The sequence below is a fragment of the Trichomycterus rosablanca genome, chromosome 27, assembly GCF_030014385.1.
Source record: "Trichomycterus rosablanca isolate fTriRos1 chromosome 27, fTriRos1.hap1, whole genome shotgun sequence".
NCBI lineage: Eukaryota > Metazoa > Chordata > Actinopteri > Siluriformes > Trichomycteridae > Trichomycterus > Trichomycterus rosablanca.
Window position 1 is genome coordinate 12,678,560 of NC_086014.1, and position 21,136 is coordinate 12,699,695.

Sequence of the window (21,136 nt, forward strand, 5' to 3'; positions counted from 1 at the left end):
CATACTACTCATACTAAAGTCGGCTTTATTTTAACGCGTAATAACAAAGGTGGAAGACGCACGTGTGTTTGTGTGTACGTGTTTACAAAAATAAAATTATATTAACAAATAAATTAAGCGATTTAAAATAATTCACGAATTTCCTTGTCTATCTATCTATCTATCTATCTATCTATCTATCTATCTATCTAATAATCCATCTAATAATTATATATACAGTACAGGTACAGTGTGGGTCACTTGCCAAAGGAACAACCACTAAAAGTGGGATTACAGATTTCAAAAAACAATGTACCATAGAGTAATTTGCAGTAAACAATGAATGACTGTTCTTTTACCTTCCAATTTTGTTGTGTTAAACTTCTTCCATATCAAAATTATTAAGGCCACTGCGAGCACTCGAGCTTACATATTAATTTATATATTTTCCCTTATCTTTCCCAGAGATCCTCAGACAGTTCCTTGGCTTCACGAAAGTACAGGCTACAATGCAACTGCATGCCTATTGCTGCTATCTGTAAGTAGTTTGGTGTGTTCTCTTTGTGTTCTTTTTTGTGTTCACTAGGTTTTTTTTGGGGTGCATGATTTCCTCCCACTTTTCAATCAGAATCGAAAGAGGAAAAATAACATGTTATCTTGTGTTTTACTATTTTATTTGTTATGTTCTATAATTTACCAAAAGTGTTAAAACAGTTTTAGAAATATCTTGTGGCTGCGATGGATGTAAAAATGATGGTTGAATTGTGATTGATTAGTTATACCACTAGATGGAGACTTCAGCGTGAGATATTGTTTAGAGCCGACCTACATCGAACTATCATTTAGAAATTCCGTCTGGATTGAGATTTAGTTTTATACAGACTAAACGCAACCGTTATGATTTATTATTTAATGCAATTTAAGTTTACAATTTACCTTAATAAATATTGTGGTAGCACTACATTTTTCCTAAACTTAACACTGTATAAACAGAACCAGCCAAAACTGCAATGAAACGAATACAAGACTGTTTAATGAACAGGGAAGCTGATCTTAGATCAGGGAGGAGCAGGGAGAAGCAGGTTTGAGAACAGTGATGTGCAGGGAAAAGCTGATCTGAGAACAGTGCAGTGAATGTAAAAGCAGGTCTGAGAACAGTGAAGTGAAGGTAGAAGCTGATCTGAGATCAGGGAGAAGCAGGTTTGAGAACAGTGACGTGCAGGGAAAAGCTGATCTGAGAACAGTGCAGTGAATGTAAAAGCAGGTCTGAGAACAGTAAAGTGAATGTAGAAGCTGATCTGAGATCAGGGAGAAGCAGGTTTGAGAACAGTGACGTGCAGGGAGAATCTGATCTGAGATCAGTGAAGTGCAGTTCTCGAGTGGTTGGTGCTGCTGTAGCTTTAAGCTGTGAGGACTGTATCAGGACTGAAAGTAAAACGCTCACTGAGAGAGAGAGTGTGTGAGGGTGTGGATGTACCAGCTCTGAATGTATCCGACATGGTGGTGATTAAAACGCTTCTGTTATTCTACTGTTTGACACATTCACAAGGTGAGTGTGTTTACTGGTGTTATTAGTGTGTTGTAATGGTAAGCGTGGTGTGTTACTGGGACTGTGGCGGAACTGTTGTGGGAGCGGTGGGAGAGAGAGAGAGAGAGAGAGAGAGAGAGAAAGATCGCTACTACACAGTTACTACACCCAGTCTTATCTTCTGTATAAACAAACACAGAACACTTCTACACCCAGGAACGCTTTCTGACTAATTTATTCATTTTTATAACGTCGTAACTGATAAAACACGAACAGCTGAGTTTAAAAGCGTGAAGAAACTGTAATTGTGTTGCTAGCTAACCTAGCTGTCAACGTAAGTCCGGCTAATTATGCTAGCTAGCTAACTTCGGCATAGACACAACGTTACGTCACTGTAACAATGATTAAAAACAGTGTTGTGTCGAATATATTCACACAACACAAATATTTACACTCGTATTTGTACATTACTATGTGTTAAATGTGAAAAAAAAAAAGATAAAGCAGTAGCTAAATAAACCAGTGAAACCGCCAAGAACGACCAAGAAATCCATTTATCATTTACGACCAGGTATCATTTCATCTTCATTTTATTTACATCAGTCCATCTTCCCCAACATTTAACTGTGTAGGAATTTGGAAATGACCTCTGCTGTCATTTAGAGCCAATATCTAATGCAAATTGTGTATAAAATGGTTTATAAAGGTTATTACCCGATGTTCTTCAGTCCCTCTTGTGTTAAACAGGTTCAGACATGATTCATTATAATAGTGCAGAAACAAAAGCAGACTTGCTGCCTTTAAAGAAGATAAACTAAATCTATACAGTGTTTTTTTTTCTTACTTGTGATGCCTGTAAAGCTGGTGTCTTCCACTCAGAAAAGTGTTTACTTTTGATTTATTTGTTTATTATTTTAACATTAAGTAAAGTTTTCGCATCCCTGCATGTAACAACAAAACGTATGAACAAGAAGTAAACACAAGCTCTGTCATTCAGAAAGAATGGTCGTTTGAATCTGCATTTAGGTATTTTAAACACAAAGGTATACCATAAATCAGGATTTACTAACAATATCACACAGGTGGTTTAGTTATTTCACTTATCACGACAACTTCATGACTAACCTGCTCCAGATTAGGTTACGTTGTGCTTTATGGTGGACAAAGAAATGTAAATGTCTGGTGACTTAAAGCAATGACCCTTATTATTTTTAACAAAGTTTATACAGTAGAAATAAATTTTTCCCATAGAGGCACACTAAATGTACAGTAATTGCAGAAGCAGATAAAAAAAGAAGTGTGGTACAGTAAATGCAAAAATCTTGTGCAAAATACAGAAGTTAAAAAATACTTAAACTTAAAAAAAAACGCCTAATAACTGCAGAGGAGCTATAGATTATAATATATATTATATAGTCTAAGTTGTAATATAGTAAAACATTCACTGTCACACTGTGTTATAATAGTTGTAACTACACTGGACAAGTAAACTTTGCTTTTATTATAAATGTACTGTCAAAAAACGTTGAATTTATTTAAATTATTTTGTTGTAAATAAAATTGGAAAAACCTCAGACTCCTCTCCCATTATACCTCACTGTAGTAACTACTTACATGCTAGATAGCTACCATATTTCTTTTGGCTGATGTTTCAGTCCGTAACGTTACCAGTAAACGTCCACAAAAATTTGAGCAATATTCTTAATTTTGTACCAGTAAGTGCTTAAGCTCTTTTAACTCTAAACATTTTTGGTCTAAAGCAGTTTAAACACACACAAATGCTTACAAGCACAACTCTGTGCTGTAGACCTTTTGTTTTCATACATTCGTTCTTTTGTGTGGCTTGTGAGCGTGACCTTTGCATCAGATGTTCAAAATGCTCAAGTCTGTAACAAATTGTGTCCAGTGAGGAGTCACGACACAAAACAGGAAGTGGGCTTGAGTCACTGGAGACACATGCTGCGTCTGTGTTCAGCTCACTCGCTGTTGTGAGATGTCCCAGCGGTGTAGAGTGCAGAGTAGTACTCAAGGACTATAGTTTTGCTCCATATGCTCAGTTTTTAATCGGCATTTTAAGGCACCACGTTTTCAGTTTGGACCTGGATGTGCTTTTGTTGCTACAGTAATTTTATTAACTATTTAACTATTGTGCCTGTGAACTGGGGTCATTATCTGTGGCTGTGGCTTAATAACTGGTTACTGAAAATGTTATAATAATGCAAAATATTAAATCTTGATAAACAAAGACAGGCAGCACAGTGGTGTAGTAGGTAGTAAGGTGTTGTGAAGCACCAAGTCACACTATATGTGAGAGGTTTGTCATTTGTTTCCTCTGTGTTCATGTTGGACTTCTTTGGGTACTTAGATTTCTAGAGGTACTTTCCTCCAATTTCCCAGTAACACAGAGGGTAAAATAATGAATAAAATAAAACTGCTCTGCTACTTGAAAGCCAAACTATTCTGGTATGTAATGCAGTTTGGAGCGCTGTATCTACTTGTGAAAGCCAAGCAGATTTGTTATTGTTTTTATGTTCTTCGGTTATTCTACTGGATTTTTAATAATAGGAACAGAACATGTATGTGCAGTTGATTCATGAATGATATACTGTGAAGTTGTCGTATGCAGTTTTCTTTATTTTAACCACAAATCCAAGGTTGTTGTGGGCTGGGTGACTAAGGGTTTACTGTAAAGCTGTGAGCCAGCAGGACATTATCGTAGACGGGAACATTTTCCCCGTGCATATCAGCTGTCTGTACTGAGAGATGTGATAAAACGGATTTTTGATGAGAGTCGTTGCTGAGCATTTTGAAAAACTAGGGCTTCCAAGATGATTGATATTTTAAAGAGCTTGTCTAAGCTGCGTTTTCAGAAAATCACAGGTTGTTCATGTGCATCATGGGAGAATTATGACATAAAATGTCATGCAGTATCCAGCCGTTTCTTTTCACCTGCCCGAAGCGGAGAGCTGAGCTTGAAACTGAAAGCCTTGAGATCCCAGCTGAGGTGGGCTAGCGTGTTTTACTGTTGTGCCTGCAGCAAAGTCATTTCTTAAGATTCTGAGAAAATTGGTTTATGTAGGGCAATGAACCTACTTTTTGAATTGCAGAACTGAGCAAATCTTCTTTATTCACAGCAATAATTTTATTTGTAGTATAGTTTCATGTTGTAATGAGTCATTTCGTCTCCGATAGAGTATTGCAATGCGTTTGTAACCTAAAGTAAGATTTTATTGTGATATTAAAGTTTAAAATAGGCACCAGGCTAACACCGATGTTAGAGCTGACATTTGGTTTTAAATTAGATTGTCAGGTTGCATCACGATTTGAAAAAATCAAAAAGAATAAGCCCTGTGAGGTATTGATCTTAAAGTATATCGTAATATGACATGAATAGAGCTGGACACTTCTCGCTAAAGATGTTGCTGTAAAGTGATGCAGCTCTTTGATAGACAATGTTGACTTTGCACCTTTCACAAAAGTACCCACCTCTTCTGAGTGGTTTCGCGTGAATAATTTATAACACGAAGGCAAGGCAAGGTGCTAATCGTCTATCAGAGGTTATGCTAATGCTTGGCTCTCGCCCACACACTGATAATTATTAGAAAAAAGCAAATGACTACCTCTGGGTAAAAAAATGATGTTTTACATGAACCAACCTGTTTGTCTGGTGGATTATCACATGGTCATGTGACACTATTTACAGTTAATTTTTTCCTGTGGTGTGCACTTGTAAAGCAGGGCTAAATAAAGGCTATTGTAGGTACTTCCTTTAGGACACTTTGAGGATGTCCGAGGGATGCTGTTTTGTTGGTGAAAGCTAAGGAAACAGATGTGCTGCAGTGGTTTGGTTTACATACAGTTAATTAGTCTGTTAGTCTAAAAATAATAGAACGAGCTAATTAACATATCTTTTTTTGAATTTCTTTTTAATTAGTAATTTATTAAATTATGATTCTTTGGATTTCTGGTGACAGATGGCTGTGGCATTATCAGGCCAGGAATTCTGGATCCCAGAAGAAGGCAGAATAAAAGTAGCTGTTGATTTAACTTTTTTGCTTAGATTTGAAGGCAGTTCAAACAAACAAACCCATCACTTCTCTTTCACTTAACACTTCATCATAAAGGGCTATATTCCAAATGTTTTTGTGTTAGTTTTTTTTTATCATTTAGCTTAGTTTTGCACTGAGAACATAAGGATAACACAAGGCAAACTACACAGGGCTAAGCACCTTGCTCAGGGTTGCAACAGTGGCAACCTTTAGCTATCAGCTAATTACAAAGCGAGTATGCAGTGTATCTGTTGGCTGAAACGAACTGTTTGTAAGTCATGATGAACCCAAAACTGGATTACATCATAGTGCACTTTAGGATTAGCTAGACACTAGAATTAGAGTGTGTTTATCACTGTACCGTATGTACTGTTCAGAAGTCACTTCATGTGCTGTCTTGTAAATGGGATGAGGGACATACACAAAACATACTAAAACTACATGTGTGAAGGCACCACCCCAGCGACAAGAAACGGAGCATTTTCAGTTCTATTGTTTTGACAGTACACTCTGATTTTGTTGGAGTAAAACAGGTTCTTGTGTTATACACAACATGGTGTTTGAACTTTATTCACTTCCTCCTTATTAGGAAGTGGACTGAAACCTTTCTGTTTCTCTGTGTTTTGCATTTTAAGGCCATTTTCTGACAAGGTGAGATTTTGTATTCCTCCCTGACATGAGTGTGCACTTCTGACGTTACATGATCTCATGTCAGTGTTACAGAGAAGTCAAATATTGGCGCCTATGATTGCTTCACCAGTTTTCCCGGATTTACTTCCAAAGTCTTTCAAAGTTCTACATCTGTAAATGAAATCAGCCACTTATTTGTGAATTGCCTAATAAATGTTCTGTTCATTCCTTCTGCCAGATGAGTGATCTGTGCTTTACAAAAACTCCAGAACGGTCCAGATATTTAGTAACAGTTTTAATTATGATGCCACATTCACTATAAAAGCCTGACTTGTTTTTATAACGGTGCATTTAATAATCCCATTAAAGATGATGAATCAGCTGGACTGGTGTGGCTGAGCTCTGTACAGGCTGTGTTCCAGTGAATCGGTCCCACATCTAGTAAGCAAGCAGGAGCTCTACATTGTGTCTGAATTGTGGTAAAGAGAAAATCAATGGCTGTACTTTGTGTTTCTGTTTCCACCCCCCCGGTTATTTCCAAAGCAACTCGGCTCTCTGAAACATTACAAAAGCTTTTTTTGTCTGGAAACATCCGCTGTGTCTGTCTGCTGAGCAGCTCTACCATGCCTATTGTCTGGTCTGGTCTGGTCTGACTTTAACGCTGTCTCCAGCTTTTAATTGAGCTTTTCATTGAATCAGTGATTAATTTTGTTTTTATTTATGCTGGGAGAGCCTGAATGGTATGCAGTAGTGCCTGAACTGGGCACCTGGGCAAATTTTTTATCTGCATCCTTATAGTTTACATTTGCAGCATTTAGCAGACACTTTTATCCAAAGCGACTTACAGTTGTGATTGAATATAGTTTGAGCAAATAAGGTTTAAGGGCCTTGTTTAAGAGCCCAATAGTGGCAACTTGGCAGTGGTGGGGCTTAAACTAGGGACCTTTTAATCACTAACCACTAAGCTACCACTGCCTTACAGTGTGTTTAATAGTTTTGTGGTAGGAAGTCATAATCTGAATTGTAATAGTTTCATTTTTCATCAAATTTGAAAGTGAATTATTGTTACATGCACTGGAAATCAGAGTTTTCTTTAGTCAGTTACATGATAAAAAACAAATAGACAGATTTGTGCAGTGCCGAGTTCTAACATATAAGAAGTTAATCCTGTAGGAATCATGCTTCAGTCTTTTACAGCCCCGCCCATTCTTGTTACAGCAGGGATTTGTGTAGTGAAAAAGGCTGATCGTTTTTAAATGTAGTCCTGTACTCTCATGTGACCGAGAGCCCCAGCGTCAGAAGTTTTTTGAGCCGTAGTAAACTCCCCTCGAGTCTGCTGATTCTACATTGGGACTGGTGGGCTCGTTCTGTGCGGCCTGAACGTTCATTGTTAACACTCGTACAAAGAAGCACTGTGATGATTCACCCCTCATACCACCCTAGGGCCTCCGTTTCTGTTCATGTGCTGGGTTTATACATTTGTGTGTATGGCTGTGTGTATGTGTGCTGGGAGTGGTCATTGGCTATGAAATGAATGCAGACCCATCATGAATGTGCGTGTGCGTGTAATAAAATGACTCCTACACACGAGACCATCCTGTGATGTAAGGGTCTGAGAAATATGTGCCAAAAAAACGTTTCACACTGCATTAAACCACTACCAAAGCAGGTTGGGCCCAAGGATTCATGTTGTTTATGCCCTGTTTTGTTCATTCAGTTTGCAGTTTGACCCATTTTCCTTAAACTCTAATCATTTCCAATTTCCAGTTTAACTGATCTAGTTGCTTATACCGCCTAGGCTTAGGAGAGCTGAGACTATATTATATGACCCTAGCTGCATTTTTTTAACCTGAGAGAGAGTCTGACAGGGAGAGACACAACGCACTCCGCTAATCATTTGTTGCTAGTGCAAGCGCCTCAACCAGACAGTGGAGGTCGAGATTTTACAGCTGCATTAAGGCCCTTTGACCTCCCTCCCTCAGGCTCAGCCAATTGTGCCTTTTTTCAGCTATGGTAGGTGCATGCTAGTGCATTAAATAATTCCAGTACTAAGTGCCCTGTTTATTACAAATTCTGATTGCATGTCACGATGGCAGTTAATTCATTTCAAGGCTTTGGGCATCCTCCCAGACATAGCCAGTCATGTCTGTGTAGAAGAACGCACTGCTGCAATTCGAACCCTAATCTCAGTGGTAGCATCTGTTCTACATCTGTACCCGAGCATTTATTATCTGTTTCTATATATACACATATTCAGAATTGCAATAATGAAGGCTGTTTATATGTAATATCAGCATGTATTTAATATCTAGCATATTTGTTTTCTTTTTTTTTCTTACAACAACGCAGGATACGAATCACAGCCGTCTTGTGTATGTGCCGTTATCATGCAGGATTCTGTATCTGAGGCACTAGAGCTTGTGTGTGCTTGCCTGTGTGTGGGTGTATGCACCAGTGTGCATGAGTGTGTCTGCGTTGCATACTGGCAGTAGTACCTAGTTGTTGTAGTGGTAGACTGACTAAGTGGTGCGGCTCTTGTGTCTGTCTGCACTATGTGGTGTCACCACATCTTACCTAAGTGGTTGTCGGGCTTTTTTTCGCCTGCACCACATCAGGGAGCGACAGTGGCCATGAACCAGAGTAGTGGGCTGCACACATGCTTTATTTTTTTATACTTTTATAAGCAGGATTTGCTGCAGTGCCGTGACTCTTTCAGACTCTCCGTGCTAAAACAGTGTTTCACAAACATGTCATGATTAACGGCTGAAGGATTTGCTCCAGGTGTCAGAGCAGTTATTGATTTATTGTTAGTCTGATTGATTTATTGTTAGTCTGGCTAGCGTTTAACATTACAGTGCTAATCATTTCCAGCTTTAACAGTGTCTGTGTTTGCTGGGACTGAGTGATTATATATAGCATGTAATGGCCAGTGATAGCTCAGTGGTTAAGGTACTGGACTAGTAAACAGAAGGTTCCCGGTTCAAGCCCCGCTTACCACCAAGTTGCCACTGTTGGGTCCCTGAGCAAGGCCCTTAATCCTCAATTGCTCATTGTGTAAGTCGCTTTGGATAAAAGCGTCTGCTAAATGCTGAAAATGTAAATGTAAATGTAATGGTATAAAAGTGGCTTGCAGTAGAAATGTTGCTTTGTTTGCATGTTTTGTGAGATTGACGCGTCATTCAGGTTCTGTAAAATGTCAGTGAACAAAACTGCTCCTCAGATCGACTGAAAAGCTGCTTTATATAGTTAGGACATTTGGCAATTACAATAGTTGCATTTTAGCACATCAGCTCTTTCTACAGGCTGCTAATGTGTAATATCAGCTTTTTATTTAATAAAAAAATTAATGTAATGAATTACATGACCAGGTTCAGTAAATGGCTTTTGTTAAAGTACTTTTTTGTGAGCAGAAGGGAAGTATTGTTTCATTTTCATTTCATTTTCATCACTGCTTTATTCTGGTCAGGGTCATCACGGGTCTGGTTCCAGTAGAAAACACTGGGTGCAAAGTAAAATACCCTGGACAGGCACTAATCCATAACAGACATTTTAGCACAACTGCCAGCCCTCGTGGTAACATATGGTAAGATTTTTATTAAAGCCAAGTGCTGTGCGGTCACCTGTAAAAAAGGATGCACAAAGAACACTGGTGCACTAAAACACCTTTGAGAGAACTACTTTTAATGGTAAGCCTATTTCTAAGCCGTTTCTGCTTTTGTTGCGGATTAAACTGGTACGGTTTGTGGAAAGTCTTTAGGGCCGCCAGGCTCGGAATCAGCTTAGTTCTTAGCCAACTTTTGCAGAGGCTTTTCCCAGACATCTAATTTGGTTAGAGATCATGACTAGTCTTGTTAGACTGCACACACAGGGAGAGAGAGAAATGGTATTGGAATTGAAAGAAGACACGGCCAATTTATTTTCTCTTTCTGGATGATTGGGCGGGTTTATCACTGTCTAGCAGCTGAAGAGTGCAGAGCATCGCTGTCAGTACACTGCACCCAGCATCCATCCATCTACCTCTGAATCCTCTTACTATATCCCGTTTCTCCCTTCACCCATCTTCCTCTGTAGCTGTTTCGGTCACCTTTTACTTTTTAATATCCCTCTTGTCTCATTCATCTCTGTCTCTTTATCTTGGTTTCTTCAGTACTTCCCAGGGCCTTCTCTTAATAAGTAATCTGTTAGTTTTTCCTGTTTTTGTGCTTCTGTTTGACTGCACTCATTAGACTGTGCCAGTGCCACACATATTTCCAGTCAAGTCTGAGAGGATCTGGACCAGTCTGGGTTGTCATTTAAGAACAGTGGTCCGTTTGCCAAGTCTCTGCATTATAAGAGCATATTTGTCTGGATGGTCAGACATAACTCAAGACCCTCCATGGAACAGGTCAGGCATAAATTAGAAGCTGTCGAATCTTGAGTGTTTGTTTGTACACTTAACAAGGAGCCAAAAAGCATGTCATTGCGTACGTCAGGCTAAAATTACACTTTTGAGATTGCCTCGCCCAAGTCCTGACCTCAGCTCTATTAGAAATAGGTGGACTGTTCTGAAAGGACTGTGCCAGGAAACGAACTGCCAGTTAAAGCTGGTTGACTTTTAAAAGCAGCTGATCAAGGTGTTAAGGGCTACAGAACATGTGGCCAATATTAGGTGTGTGGAGGAGGTGGATTGGTGCTCTTTGTTGTGAGTAAGCAAAATAAATACGAGTGTGAGCCTGGTATTTGGAGCAAGCGGAAGTGGTTGAGTCTGAGAACTTGATTTGAGACAGGAAATGCATCACATCACGACTCTATCACATCCTCACTTCTTTCATGTTTACATATGTTGGTTTCACTTTTGGTGCTTTGGGTTTGTTTTGTTTAAAGAGTTTAAAGAGTGTCTGCAAAGAAACAAGTAAACTGTATGAGAATAACCTGACCTCTCTGTGTCATGACTGCTGGTGTTGCGATGTTAATGAAGCAGAAGAGAGATAAGGGGAGTTTTTTAGGATGTGACAGTAGACTCTTTTCTTAGGTCGGACTGTTATTAATACAGAGCAATGTTATCTTTGGTGGCTTTGTTTTTTCAGGCTGAGGAAAGATGTTATGCACGCAGCTCAAGACGTTCTGTCATCTTACATTACACTGAGACATACTCTAGTATACATTTTTATATTTTTATATCCTAAAACACCTGTTACAATCTTTAGTTCTGCTGTCATTGACAAGAAAACCTGAGCTATTTTAAGAGGGAAACAAACATTAAAGCTGCTGTATGTGACCTTAGCATTTAAGCATTTTAAGACCTACCTAAAAAACATGGACTCCAGGACTTCTCAAGAGCTTGATGTTCTTAGTATAGTGCATATAATAATTATAATGTTCAGTATATGATAATTTTGAATAGGCCAATCATGTCTGTGTAGATGCACGACCAGCTGATAGCACAGCTGAGATACCAACCTCAGATCTTAGTGTAAGCGAGATTTATTGTGCCGCTACTTGAGTGTCAGTTGCTAATGTAATTTGATGCAGTTAATTTTAAATATTTTTTGTCAATTCCACTCCTATTTCAATCATTCAGTCTGAAATTAATCTTTAAATCAAACTCTGATTCTGAGCTTCCTGCTGTTGATCTTTTTTAACATTATAAACTCAAATTAATGAAACATGCAGCCACATTATGCATCCAAACAGTCTAAGCTCACCAAGTTCCTCTCTGTGCCCTTGTTTGTCTCTCCACAGGTCAGTATGAGAATCGGCTGAATAAATACATTCGGCACTATGAGGGATTGTCCTATGACACAGACGACCTGCACAGTAAGCACCAGCGAGCTAAAAGAGCTCTGTCCAATGAGGACCGGTTCCTCCACCTGGAGTTCCACGCTCATGGCAGGTGAGTACGTTAAACCCGTCGAGTTTGTACTGGTGTGGTTTGGGGTTGAGAGACCTGATGGTCTAGTTTTTGACCTCTATTTCAATGTTTTTTATGTTGAGATGGGGCCAGATTGTACACAACCGACGTTGTGAGGACATAACAGTGGCAGTTATTATCAGTTATTATTCATGTCCTTTGGCTACTAGGACTAGTCGACTACACCTGACCTGCAAAAGCCTGGTTTAAGAGCAACTTATTAGTCAGTCTGGATTGGCCCTAGTTCTCAGAAATCAGCTCTATGTGTCATGACCCTAATAAAACCCCCAGTCTTACCCAGTGAAGTTTTAAAGCTCTTTGGAGCTAAACAAGAGCAGTATTATGTGACCCTGTGTCATTTAAAGCACACAAATACTGTAAGTGTGTGTGTGTGTGTCTGTGTGAAATACATTTTCTTAAATTCTCAGATTAGAGTCCTTTTCTTGTCATCTACGTTCAGAGAACGAATCCACCTTGATAGTCTATTATTATAATTCCTGTCATTGTGGTAGCATTTCTACCAGTACCACAAGTAAAAAAAATATATATTTGTTACAAAAAGAGGTGAATTTGTTACCTTCACATTAAAACCATGACGTGTGTGGTAACTGGCAATTAGACTTGGTATTACAAGGCTTAGTAGGCAAGCTCGGTCCGGATAAAAGATGAATTCAGGACATTTCTGTAACACTATTATTGTCTTCCTTGTTTTTTTTCCTCTGTTCTCTCGCTTTTATCATCAGGGTATGAAAGCATGCAGTGTATCCTAAAATACTCCCTCCCCAGAGAAGCTCTGTCCTTTTCAGCCAAGCTCTCAGTGACTTCATACCGCTCTAATGGCTGCTTTTACTCCCCTGTCCTGCTAATTTCACAATCTGCCCCGAGGTTACAGTCGATTGTGTGCTTTGTAGCTGTGGCTGCATGTGGACTGATCACATGCAACCAGATCGAATTTCACCAACGCTGGAATGTGATCGAATGACCAGACAAAACATATCGCAAAACTGGAAAGTAGTTTTGTTTTGTAGCCCCCCCCCCCTTAGTATTACACTAGGCTAATATCTAATTACGCTAGGCTTTATTTATTCATTTGTACTCACCTGTGTGAGTCTATGCTGGATTTGTATGTACCCAGCTAGTCTACAGTCTAGTCTACTGTTGGTGACGTGGTTTCTTTCAGTCTGTCAGTTCCATTAAAAAAAGTTGTGGTCCAAGTGAAGCTTCTGTGGTTTCATCATCTTCTGATTCAAGTAAAGTCTGTGTGGTTTTTTATCGTCTTCCGGTTGAAGTAAAGTCTGTTTTATTGTTTGCCGGTCCATACATAAATAACTTTTCTGAAGTGTGTGACAGATTTTATAATGATGTTAGACAACACAGCTGTCCAGACCATTACCACACTCTTACCACGGTAGGTGCATGGTCTAAAAAGCTCGTTTCCATGGACTTACCAGGAGAAGACAAGAAATTACATGAAATCACATCCACTGCTACATAATCAGTAGTTGTAAGCTCTATATCTGACAACCGCATATTAGTCTAAAAGACCACTGTGTGTTTTTCTTCAGACGCCCCCTTAATCGAGCTTTAATCACAGAAAGTGTGTGCATGCATTTAAGTCTGAAAAAAACAGTAACAAGCTTCTCTGTTTCTCTGCTGGAGCTCTTGAACAGTCAAGCCTGTGTGTTTACTGTGTCCTTATTTTACCCCCCGGTCCTGCTTTGTCATTGCAGCCACCACTTTTTAAATGCCACCCTCACTACATTTGTGCTTTACTGGGTCCCACTGGGGCGGAACATGTGTTTGTAGAGGCATGTTTACAGCCACTGATGTTGCATAAACTGTTGTCTTAAAAAAATGTAACATAAAAATGTTTCAACCACATGCTATATCTAAAAATAGTAAATAAGAAATGTATTATTTATTAATTAATTATTATTGTTAAACGAACACTTAAACATGGCCATTTGGATTTGTCTATTTGGAAAATGGAAGTGAAACATCCTAACAACATCTAAATCTTTGCAGTGGTAGCTAGTACTTAGTACTCACTAGTACTCGGTGGTTAAGGTATGGGACTAGTGATCAGAAGGTCCCTTGTAAACCCCACCATCACCAAGTTGCCTAGGTATGGTTCTTTCCAACTGGGACCCTCAGTGGCTTGGGTTTGTATCAGTTGCAGGTGCTAGTTGCTTTGAATAAAAGCATTCACTTATTACCGTAAATGTAAACCTGATGATTAGATGTCTATAACTTTGTTGCTCAGCAGTTTGGATCTGAAATCATGCTACATTTTGGACTTTCCTGTTTGAGCAGTTTGAGTTTTTTTTTTTTTTTTATAGATAATCAGTATTTAAGTATGCATATAATTAATTGATGACTTTAAATTACATAAAAATCATATTATTTAAACATAGTGTTAGTTTTAGGTCAATATAGGGACACTATGAATGTAAGGAAAGGCTGCAGCCTCTCTCTTTGACTATCTAACTCGTTTCCTTGCTGCCCTTTTTCATAACTGCTAAAAAGAAAATTGTGTATCAGTTCTCCTTAACTTCCTGTGAAAAATATTGCCTGAAGCACCGGAGGCTGCTGTAGAATCAAGTTTCTTGTCTGGGGAATGAAAGGGTTTTTCCTTAAAGTGCCACAGTTATCATGAGCATGTGGTCTGAAGTCTCTACGTCATTTATTATTCTGCTCGCCTCAGTTTCACAGTAAAATGCTGCCAAATTCAGCCGTCGCTGAGAAAGTTGGGCTTTGAGAACGCACACAGATTTGATGGGTTATTGTTGGTTTTGTAGCTAGACAGGAAACTGTGCCAGCATTTGGTTTTATCATACTTAATTCTAACCTGGTGGGTTGATTGTGAGTTTTATAGATACAAATACGACCACATTGTTTTAAACCGAGGTGGTTCTCGGTGTACTTGAAACGTATGTCACAGCTGATTGTTCCTGCATTCAATAACAAAATCCTACAGTGCTTATACAAAATATAGAAGCTAAGGGGGGAGAGAAAAACAGTGTGAGAGAGAGAGACCCAGGTGACACTGTGGACAAATCTTTAGCTCCCATGGAGATACCCTGGGAAGTGTGTGTTGTGTGTGTGTGTGTGTGTGTGTTTGAATTTGGAGGTCATGCTGAATGTCACCATGTGTTTGGACCATGTGAAGCTAATCTCTCGTCTCTGAGCCTCAGTGACATTAGTGCTGCAAGGGATTATGGGTCTGCAGGAGTGAAACGACACCCCAGAACTACATTCTACAAGGTGGTTTGCTGAAAACAATTCAGGTGACTAAATATAGCCCACAATCCTAACGACAGGGTTCGAATCACCAGCAGTGCTATTGTCCGATCACGGCAGATCCGGTTCCACAGGGAAACACCGGACGCAAGGCATCTGGACGGCATGCCAGTGCATCACAGGACCTGAGTTATACGGTCCATTTCTCTTTTATAATGCAGCATTAATGAGATTCCTGCAGCAAAACAAAACAGAAGGTGTTGAGTGTGAGGTCACATTGTACTGTTTTTTTTTTTTTACTGAAGGATGCATTTAAATCAGACCGTTCAGTATCATGCCTTAAGTATTATTACAACCTGGTTTAGGTATGTAAATAATGGGTTTGGTTAGATAAAAAAAAACTAGTCAAGCTTGTTGTCTTGTGTGGTGATTTGCATTGCTGGGTTGTGTAACTAGATTAAAGCTACAGTATGCAAATGAATGATGAATGATCCCTTCCGGCTACTCTCGTCGGGGGTCGCCAAAGTGAATTATTTATTAATTTGGCACAGTCTATGCCCAGATGCCCTTCCTTCTTTGTGTCCGGGCTTGGGACCAGCACTGAGGGTGCACTGATATGCATTCTACCACTGGCTAAGTTCATGTAACACCATGTACCTTCTGTATGTGTGAGCCCAGGCTGGGATTTGATCCCCCATAACTCAGGTATTGAAGCTGCACTGTTTACTTCTTGGATATTCTGGATTTTTTTTTAATGAAAGGTTTTGTTTTATCAGTCTGTGTTCTCGGGTGCCATGTTGGTTTCTTTTAATCTCAGCTTTTCAGATGATTTACAGCAGCTCAAGAACATTGCTTGCTTCAGTACATTGCTTCATCTTTGTCTGGGTTACAGTGACAGCAACCAGAAGCACTCAGCATTAGGGCTAATATACTATGCAAGATGAACAGATTTTGACATACTCAAACCAGTTTGTCCAGCACTGTCAACCATGCCGTGATTATCAACCAGATCAGTCAGATCAATACTCATTTTTCTCTGTTCCGAAGGGATCCACATCCTTGCTGCTACAACCGTGACTTCTACTGTCTGATATAAACATATAAACAGATTCTTTTATTGCACTGCTGCCACATAACTGGTAGCACAAACAACAACAACCCCCTCATGCCGTCTTTCCTCTCTGTAACCCTCCATTTGTGTTAATAATGTGCTGTACTGATGCTAAAAGCAGCTTTGTGCTGAGCTGTGCTGCCAGGCTAGCAGAGTACGCATCACTAGACACACCTGTAGAGAAACACCCATCCTTATCACCACACACACACACGCAGAGCCACAGTACAGTAAGAGTCTTATCCTTACAGCTAAGCTACAGCAGTATGAGCTACAGTTCTAGTAAATTGAATTTAGACCAGATTGAACCGACTTTAAGAAAGCAGCAAATGCTCAGCAGATGCGGGAACATTTAAATGCATAAAGCTGCTGCTGTCGGGTCACAATATTTGTTTACATAGTTTTTATATCTTCATTGTAAATGGTAGATAGTATGCCTTACACTCACTCACTGTTTTGGAAAGTCATCCTGTACTCTCTTACTAATCTTCCCTGTATTCTGTCGCTCACTCAGAAACAATTCTTTCATTACACTCGGGATGCAAACGCTCACCAGTTCTCATCATGCTGTATGTGTTCACTGCCACACGTAGACTCCTAACTGTAATTACAGTAAAGTCCTTGAACTACTGTGCAGTGAAGGGAGATGATTCATTTCACTGTGTAATCTTTGGGGGGGGGGGGTGCGGTGCAATGAGTGCTGGGTAATTGGATTGGAAGTGTTGGTCGCAGTTTACTGGAAACCTGGAGTTGCTATTGAAAATCAAGCCGCCTGCACAGTAAAGAACTCTGGGAAGCAGAGCCGCCGCTTTTGGGTAATTGTGCTGGGAACCCCCTGCCTGTAACACACACACACACACACACACACACACACACACACATATGATTGATATGTGGCGTGCATACAGTTTTGTAAGAGACAAGTCATTGTAATCATGCTTTGTTTACTTCACTTGCAATTCACCTGCAAGTCTAAATCTTTTTTTTTAATCTAAATTTTTCCATTATATGTCATTTTTATCAGCTGCTTTATCCTGGTCTGGATCGTGTACTGCATTAACATATATGCACAACTCTGCGTAATTTACGAGTCTCTTTGCATACAGTAAATAAAGTCTTGTTTATTAATCCATGCTATGTTGTACTGATCAGAAAAATAGAATCAAATCCACACACACACTGTTCCTTATACTGAGCTGTATTACTCAATACCTTAGCAACACTCCTATCAAAAGAATTACAGGAATGTGCCGGAAATAAAATACACCCTGGACTGGACACTAGATCATAACAAAGCAACACACTCTTGGACACTGACTGAAGGAAAGGATCAGACCCAGAAACCTATTTTCTATTGCTGTGCAGCACCCACTTTGCTGGCTGTGCCATTAAAATACATTTAAAAAATGCAAATTGTTAAATTGTCCTTGTGAGCCTTTGTCTCCCCTGTACTATCAGACAGGGGAGAATCATTTGTGTCATCAGTTAGAGAACATAAGAGGTATCTCTGATACTGCCGGTGGATATTTTACATTGCAGTTTCTTCTTTCTCCTGAGGCTCAGTGAGAAAGAAGCTGACAAAGAAGAATGAAATGATGCTGGCAGGAAGAAAATAAATAGAGGACGGAAAGCAGAGTGGATAGGTTTACAGGCAAAAAAAACGTTTTGGCCTCCTGAGAAGGTAGATGACATAGTTGTGGGAGCAGAGTGAATGATGAAGGACACTTCAGAGTGTGGGTCATGAGGTAATGGATATATTAAAGAGATTTCCTCTGGGAGCTGTGCACACGACCATCAAATCACTTGTAATCGGGCGGATGACTTGAAAAAAGAATATATATATATATATTTATTTTATTTATTTATTTTTCGAAATGCAATGAACCCACTACAATCAGGATAAATTGGTCAGTAAGAATTAATTAACAAATGTAGACGAAGCTTCACATGCAGAAATCTGGGAATTGGAAAGCATAACAGAGGATTTAGTTGCTCCATGGGCCGCCTGTAAACTGTAGAATTTGTCGCTTCTGTCCTTGTCACAGATGTCCAAGTGTATCAGGGGATGTAGTTGACTTTCCCTGTTCTTGTGGTCCTCAGAGTGAGTGAAGCTTAATTACCGAGGGTACGCTCTGCTTCTTTCACCTGTATACTTGTCTTGTGAAGGATTTCATCCTTTTATTTTGCTTGTCCTCTTTTTCTCTTCGCTTAGTGAGTGAACTGTGATCTTCTGACTCTAGAGTGTATGCTTTTCCATTGCACCACATAATTAAACATTCATGTTAGCTAAACAATCTGCTTAACACCTGCCTTACATCAGCACTGTCTGAAAACACATACAGGAATATGTGGCTGAGCAAAGACTAGCTGGCAAATTATACCTGTGGCCAAAAGTTTGTGGACACCCCTTATGATTCTAGAGCTCAGTCACACCCATTGCTAACAGGAGTGTAAAACCTGTTGTGTAAATAGATAATATGAATTCTCATTGTGCTTAAATAAAGATCTATAAACACATGGTTTGATGAGTTTGTGAAGGAAGAATTTCATCGGCCTGCAACCCTTGAAATACATTTGAGATGAATCAGAATGTCGAATGTGAGTCAGGCCTTTTTGTCCAACATTAGTGCCTAGCTTTACAAATCCTTTTGTACTGTATTCAGTGTTTTTGTCATAGAATTACTTTAAAAATCATGTGGAAAGCATTTGCAATAGCCATGGCTAATTTGCATTGGTGTTTTACTCAGTATCTCAGTAGGCATAAGTCTGGTCCTGCAGGACTTACCTGATCCTAGATCCACCTGATCTCTAGTGGGTTTAACCTGCAACATAGTAACACCAATTTATCAAGGATGCACTGTATAGTTGCAGGTAAATAGAACAAGTATCCGATGCTATAACCCTTCCTCTGTGTGTCTCAGACATTTTAACTTGCGGATGAAGAGGGACACGGCTTTGTTTGCTCCTGATCTAAAGGTGGAGGTCTCTGGAGAGGAGCTGCAGTACGACACCTCACACATTTACAGTGGAGAATTATACGGTAAGTCACCTGCACATCACACCTAATTTACACCAAACTGAACAGATGGAGTGTGTTGGCATGCGCACTATAATCAGATTATTGAAGAAATTTAATTTAGTGTGATCACTGGGTTTACGTGCCCTTCATTCTGATTATGGGAAACCTCTGAGTTTACCTATTGCTGTTAGTAGTCTGATTTCTGTGTGTCCTAAAGGTAATTTTTAAGTCTCTGCATGTACTGAAACTCATAATTAATTCCACTTATTACCAGTGAGGTGGTTTATTTTATTTCATTTTCATCAACCGCTTTATGCTGGTCAGGATTGCTGTGGATCCGGTTGGGCCCAAGACAGAAATACCTTGGACAGGTCGTCAATCCATTACAGGGCTTTGCCCATCATTCCTCTCCCTCCTTAGACATAACCAATCATGTCTGCGTACTGAATCCTATTTTAATTACGTTTTCATTTGCATCAGTTGCTTTATCCTGGTCAGGAGCACGACGGGTCTGGTCCCACTGGGAAACACTAGGCACAAGGCAAGAACACCCTTGACAGGGCGGAATTCATCGCAGGGCTTCAGTTATCAAGCCCAAACATAGACGATCGTGTCTGTGTAGACACCCAGCCAGCTTATAGCACCGAAGTGGGCTAGCATAATAAACTGCTGTGCCACCCGCGCTCCCTTTAATAACTTTAATATTATACAAAGAGAATGAAAGTCTGTATCAGATCAGTAGTTGATGTAGTGATGTCTGACTTGTTGGTTCTGGGCAAAGACACATTAAACAGAAAATAACTCCTTTCTTGTATAAACATAATGCACACCTGTGCCAAGATACTTCATTTCATCATTTTGTAACAGCAGTATGAGTCTGGGAAATGGGCTGTAGCACTGAATGTTGTACGGTTTGATCTGCGATAGTGCTGGGGTAAGGAAATGAAAAAATATATAGACATGAAATGAGTAAGAGAGTATGGAAGAGATTTTCACTGCACTTACAGCTAGAAGCTACTTTATACAACCCCTGGCAAAAATTATGGAATCACCAGTCTCTGAGGATGTTCCTTCAGTTGTTTAATTTTGTAGAAAAAAAGCAGATCACAGACATGACAAAAAACTAAAGGCATTTCAAATGGCAACTTTCTGGCTTTAAGAAACACTAAAAGAAATCAAGAAAAATTATTGTGGTAGCCAGTAACAGTTAGATTTTTAGAACAAGCACAGGGAATAAATTATGGAATCACTCAATTCTGAGGAAAAAATTATGGAATCACCCTGCAAATTTTCATTACAAACACTAACACCTGCATCAGATTAAAGCTGCTCGTTAGTATGCAGGTAAAAAGGAGTGATCACACCTTGGAGAGCTGTTGCAACAAGTGGACTGACATGAATCATGGCTCCAACACCAGAGATGTCAATTGAAACAAAGGAGAGGATTATCAAACTCCTTAAAGAGGGTAAATCATCACGCAGTGTTGCACAAGATGTTGGTTGTTCACAGTCAGCTGTGTCTAAAACCTGGACCAAGTACAAACAACATGGGAAGGTGGTTAAAGGCAAGCATACTGGTAGACCAAGGAAGACATCAAAGCGTCAAGACAGAAAACTTAAAGCAATATGCCTTGAAAACAGAAAATGTACAACAAAACAAATGAGGAACAAATGGCAGGAAACTGGAGTC

At 39.5% G+C, this 21,136-nt stretch overlaps 1 protein-coding gene across 2 annotated transcripts in view; it reads left to right on the top strand.

Annotated features, from left to right (window-relative positions):
• The first annotated feature begins 58 nt into the window (after window positions 1-58).
• adam10a (ADAM metallopeptidase domain 10a) overlaps window positions 59-21,136 on the top strand; it is a 34,694-nt gene continuing 13,616 nt past the window's right edge. The window contains exons 1-4 of one of the 2 annotated variants that reach the window (XM_062989410.1): window positions 59-74; window positions 445-517; window positions 11,908-12,058; window positions 19,349-19,467. In XM_062989410.1, coding sequence (XP_062845480.1) covers window positions 499-517; window positions 11,908-12,058; window positions 19,349-19,467 — 289 coding nt within the window. In that variant the 5' untranslated portion in view covers window positions 59-74; window positions 445-498. Of the gene's footprint in view, window positions 75-444; window positions 518-1,414; window positions 1,529-11,907; window positions 12,059-19,348; window positions 19,468-21,136 lie in introns of those variants that run through there. The other variant, XM_062989409.1, reaches the window with a different exon arrangement.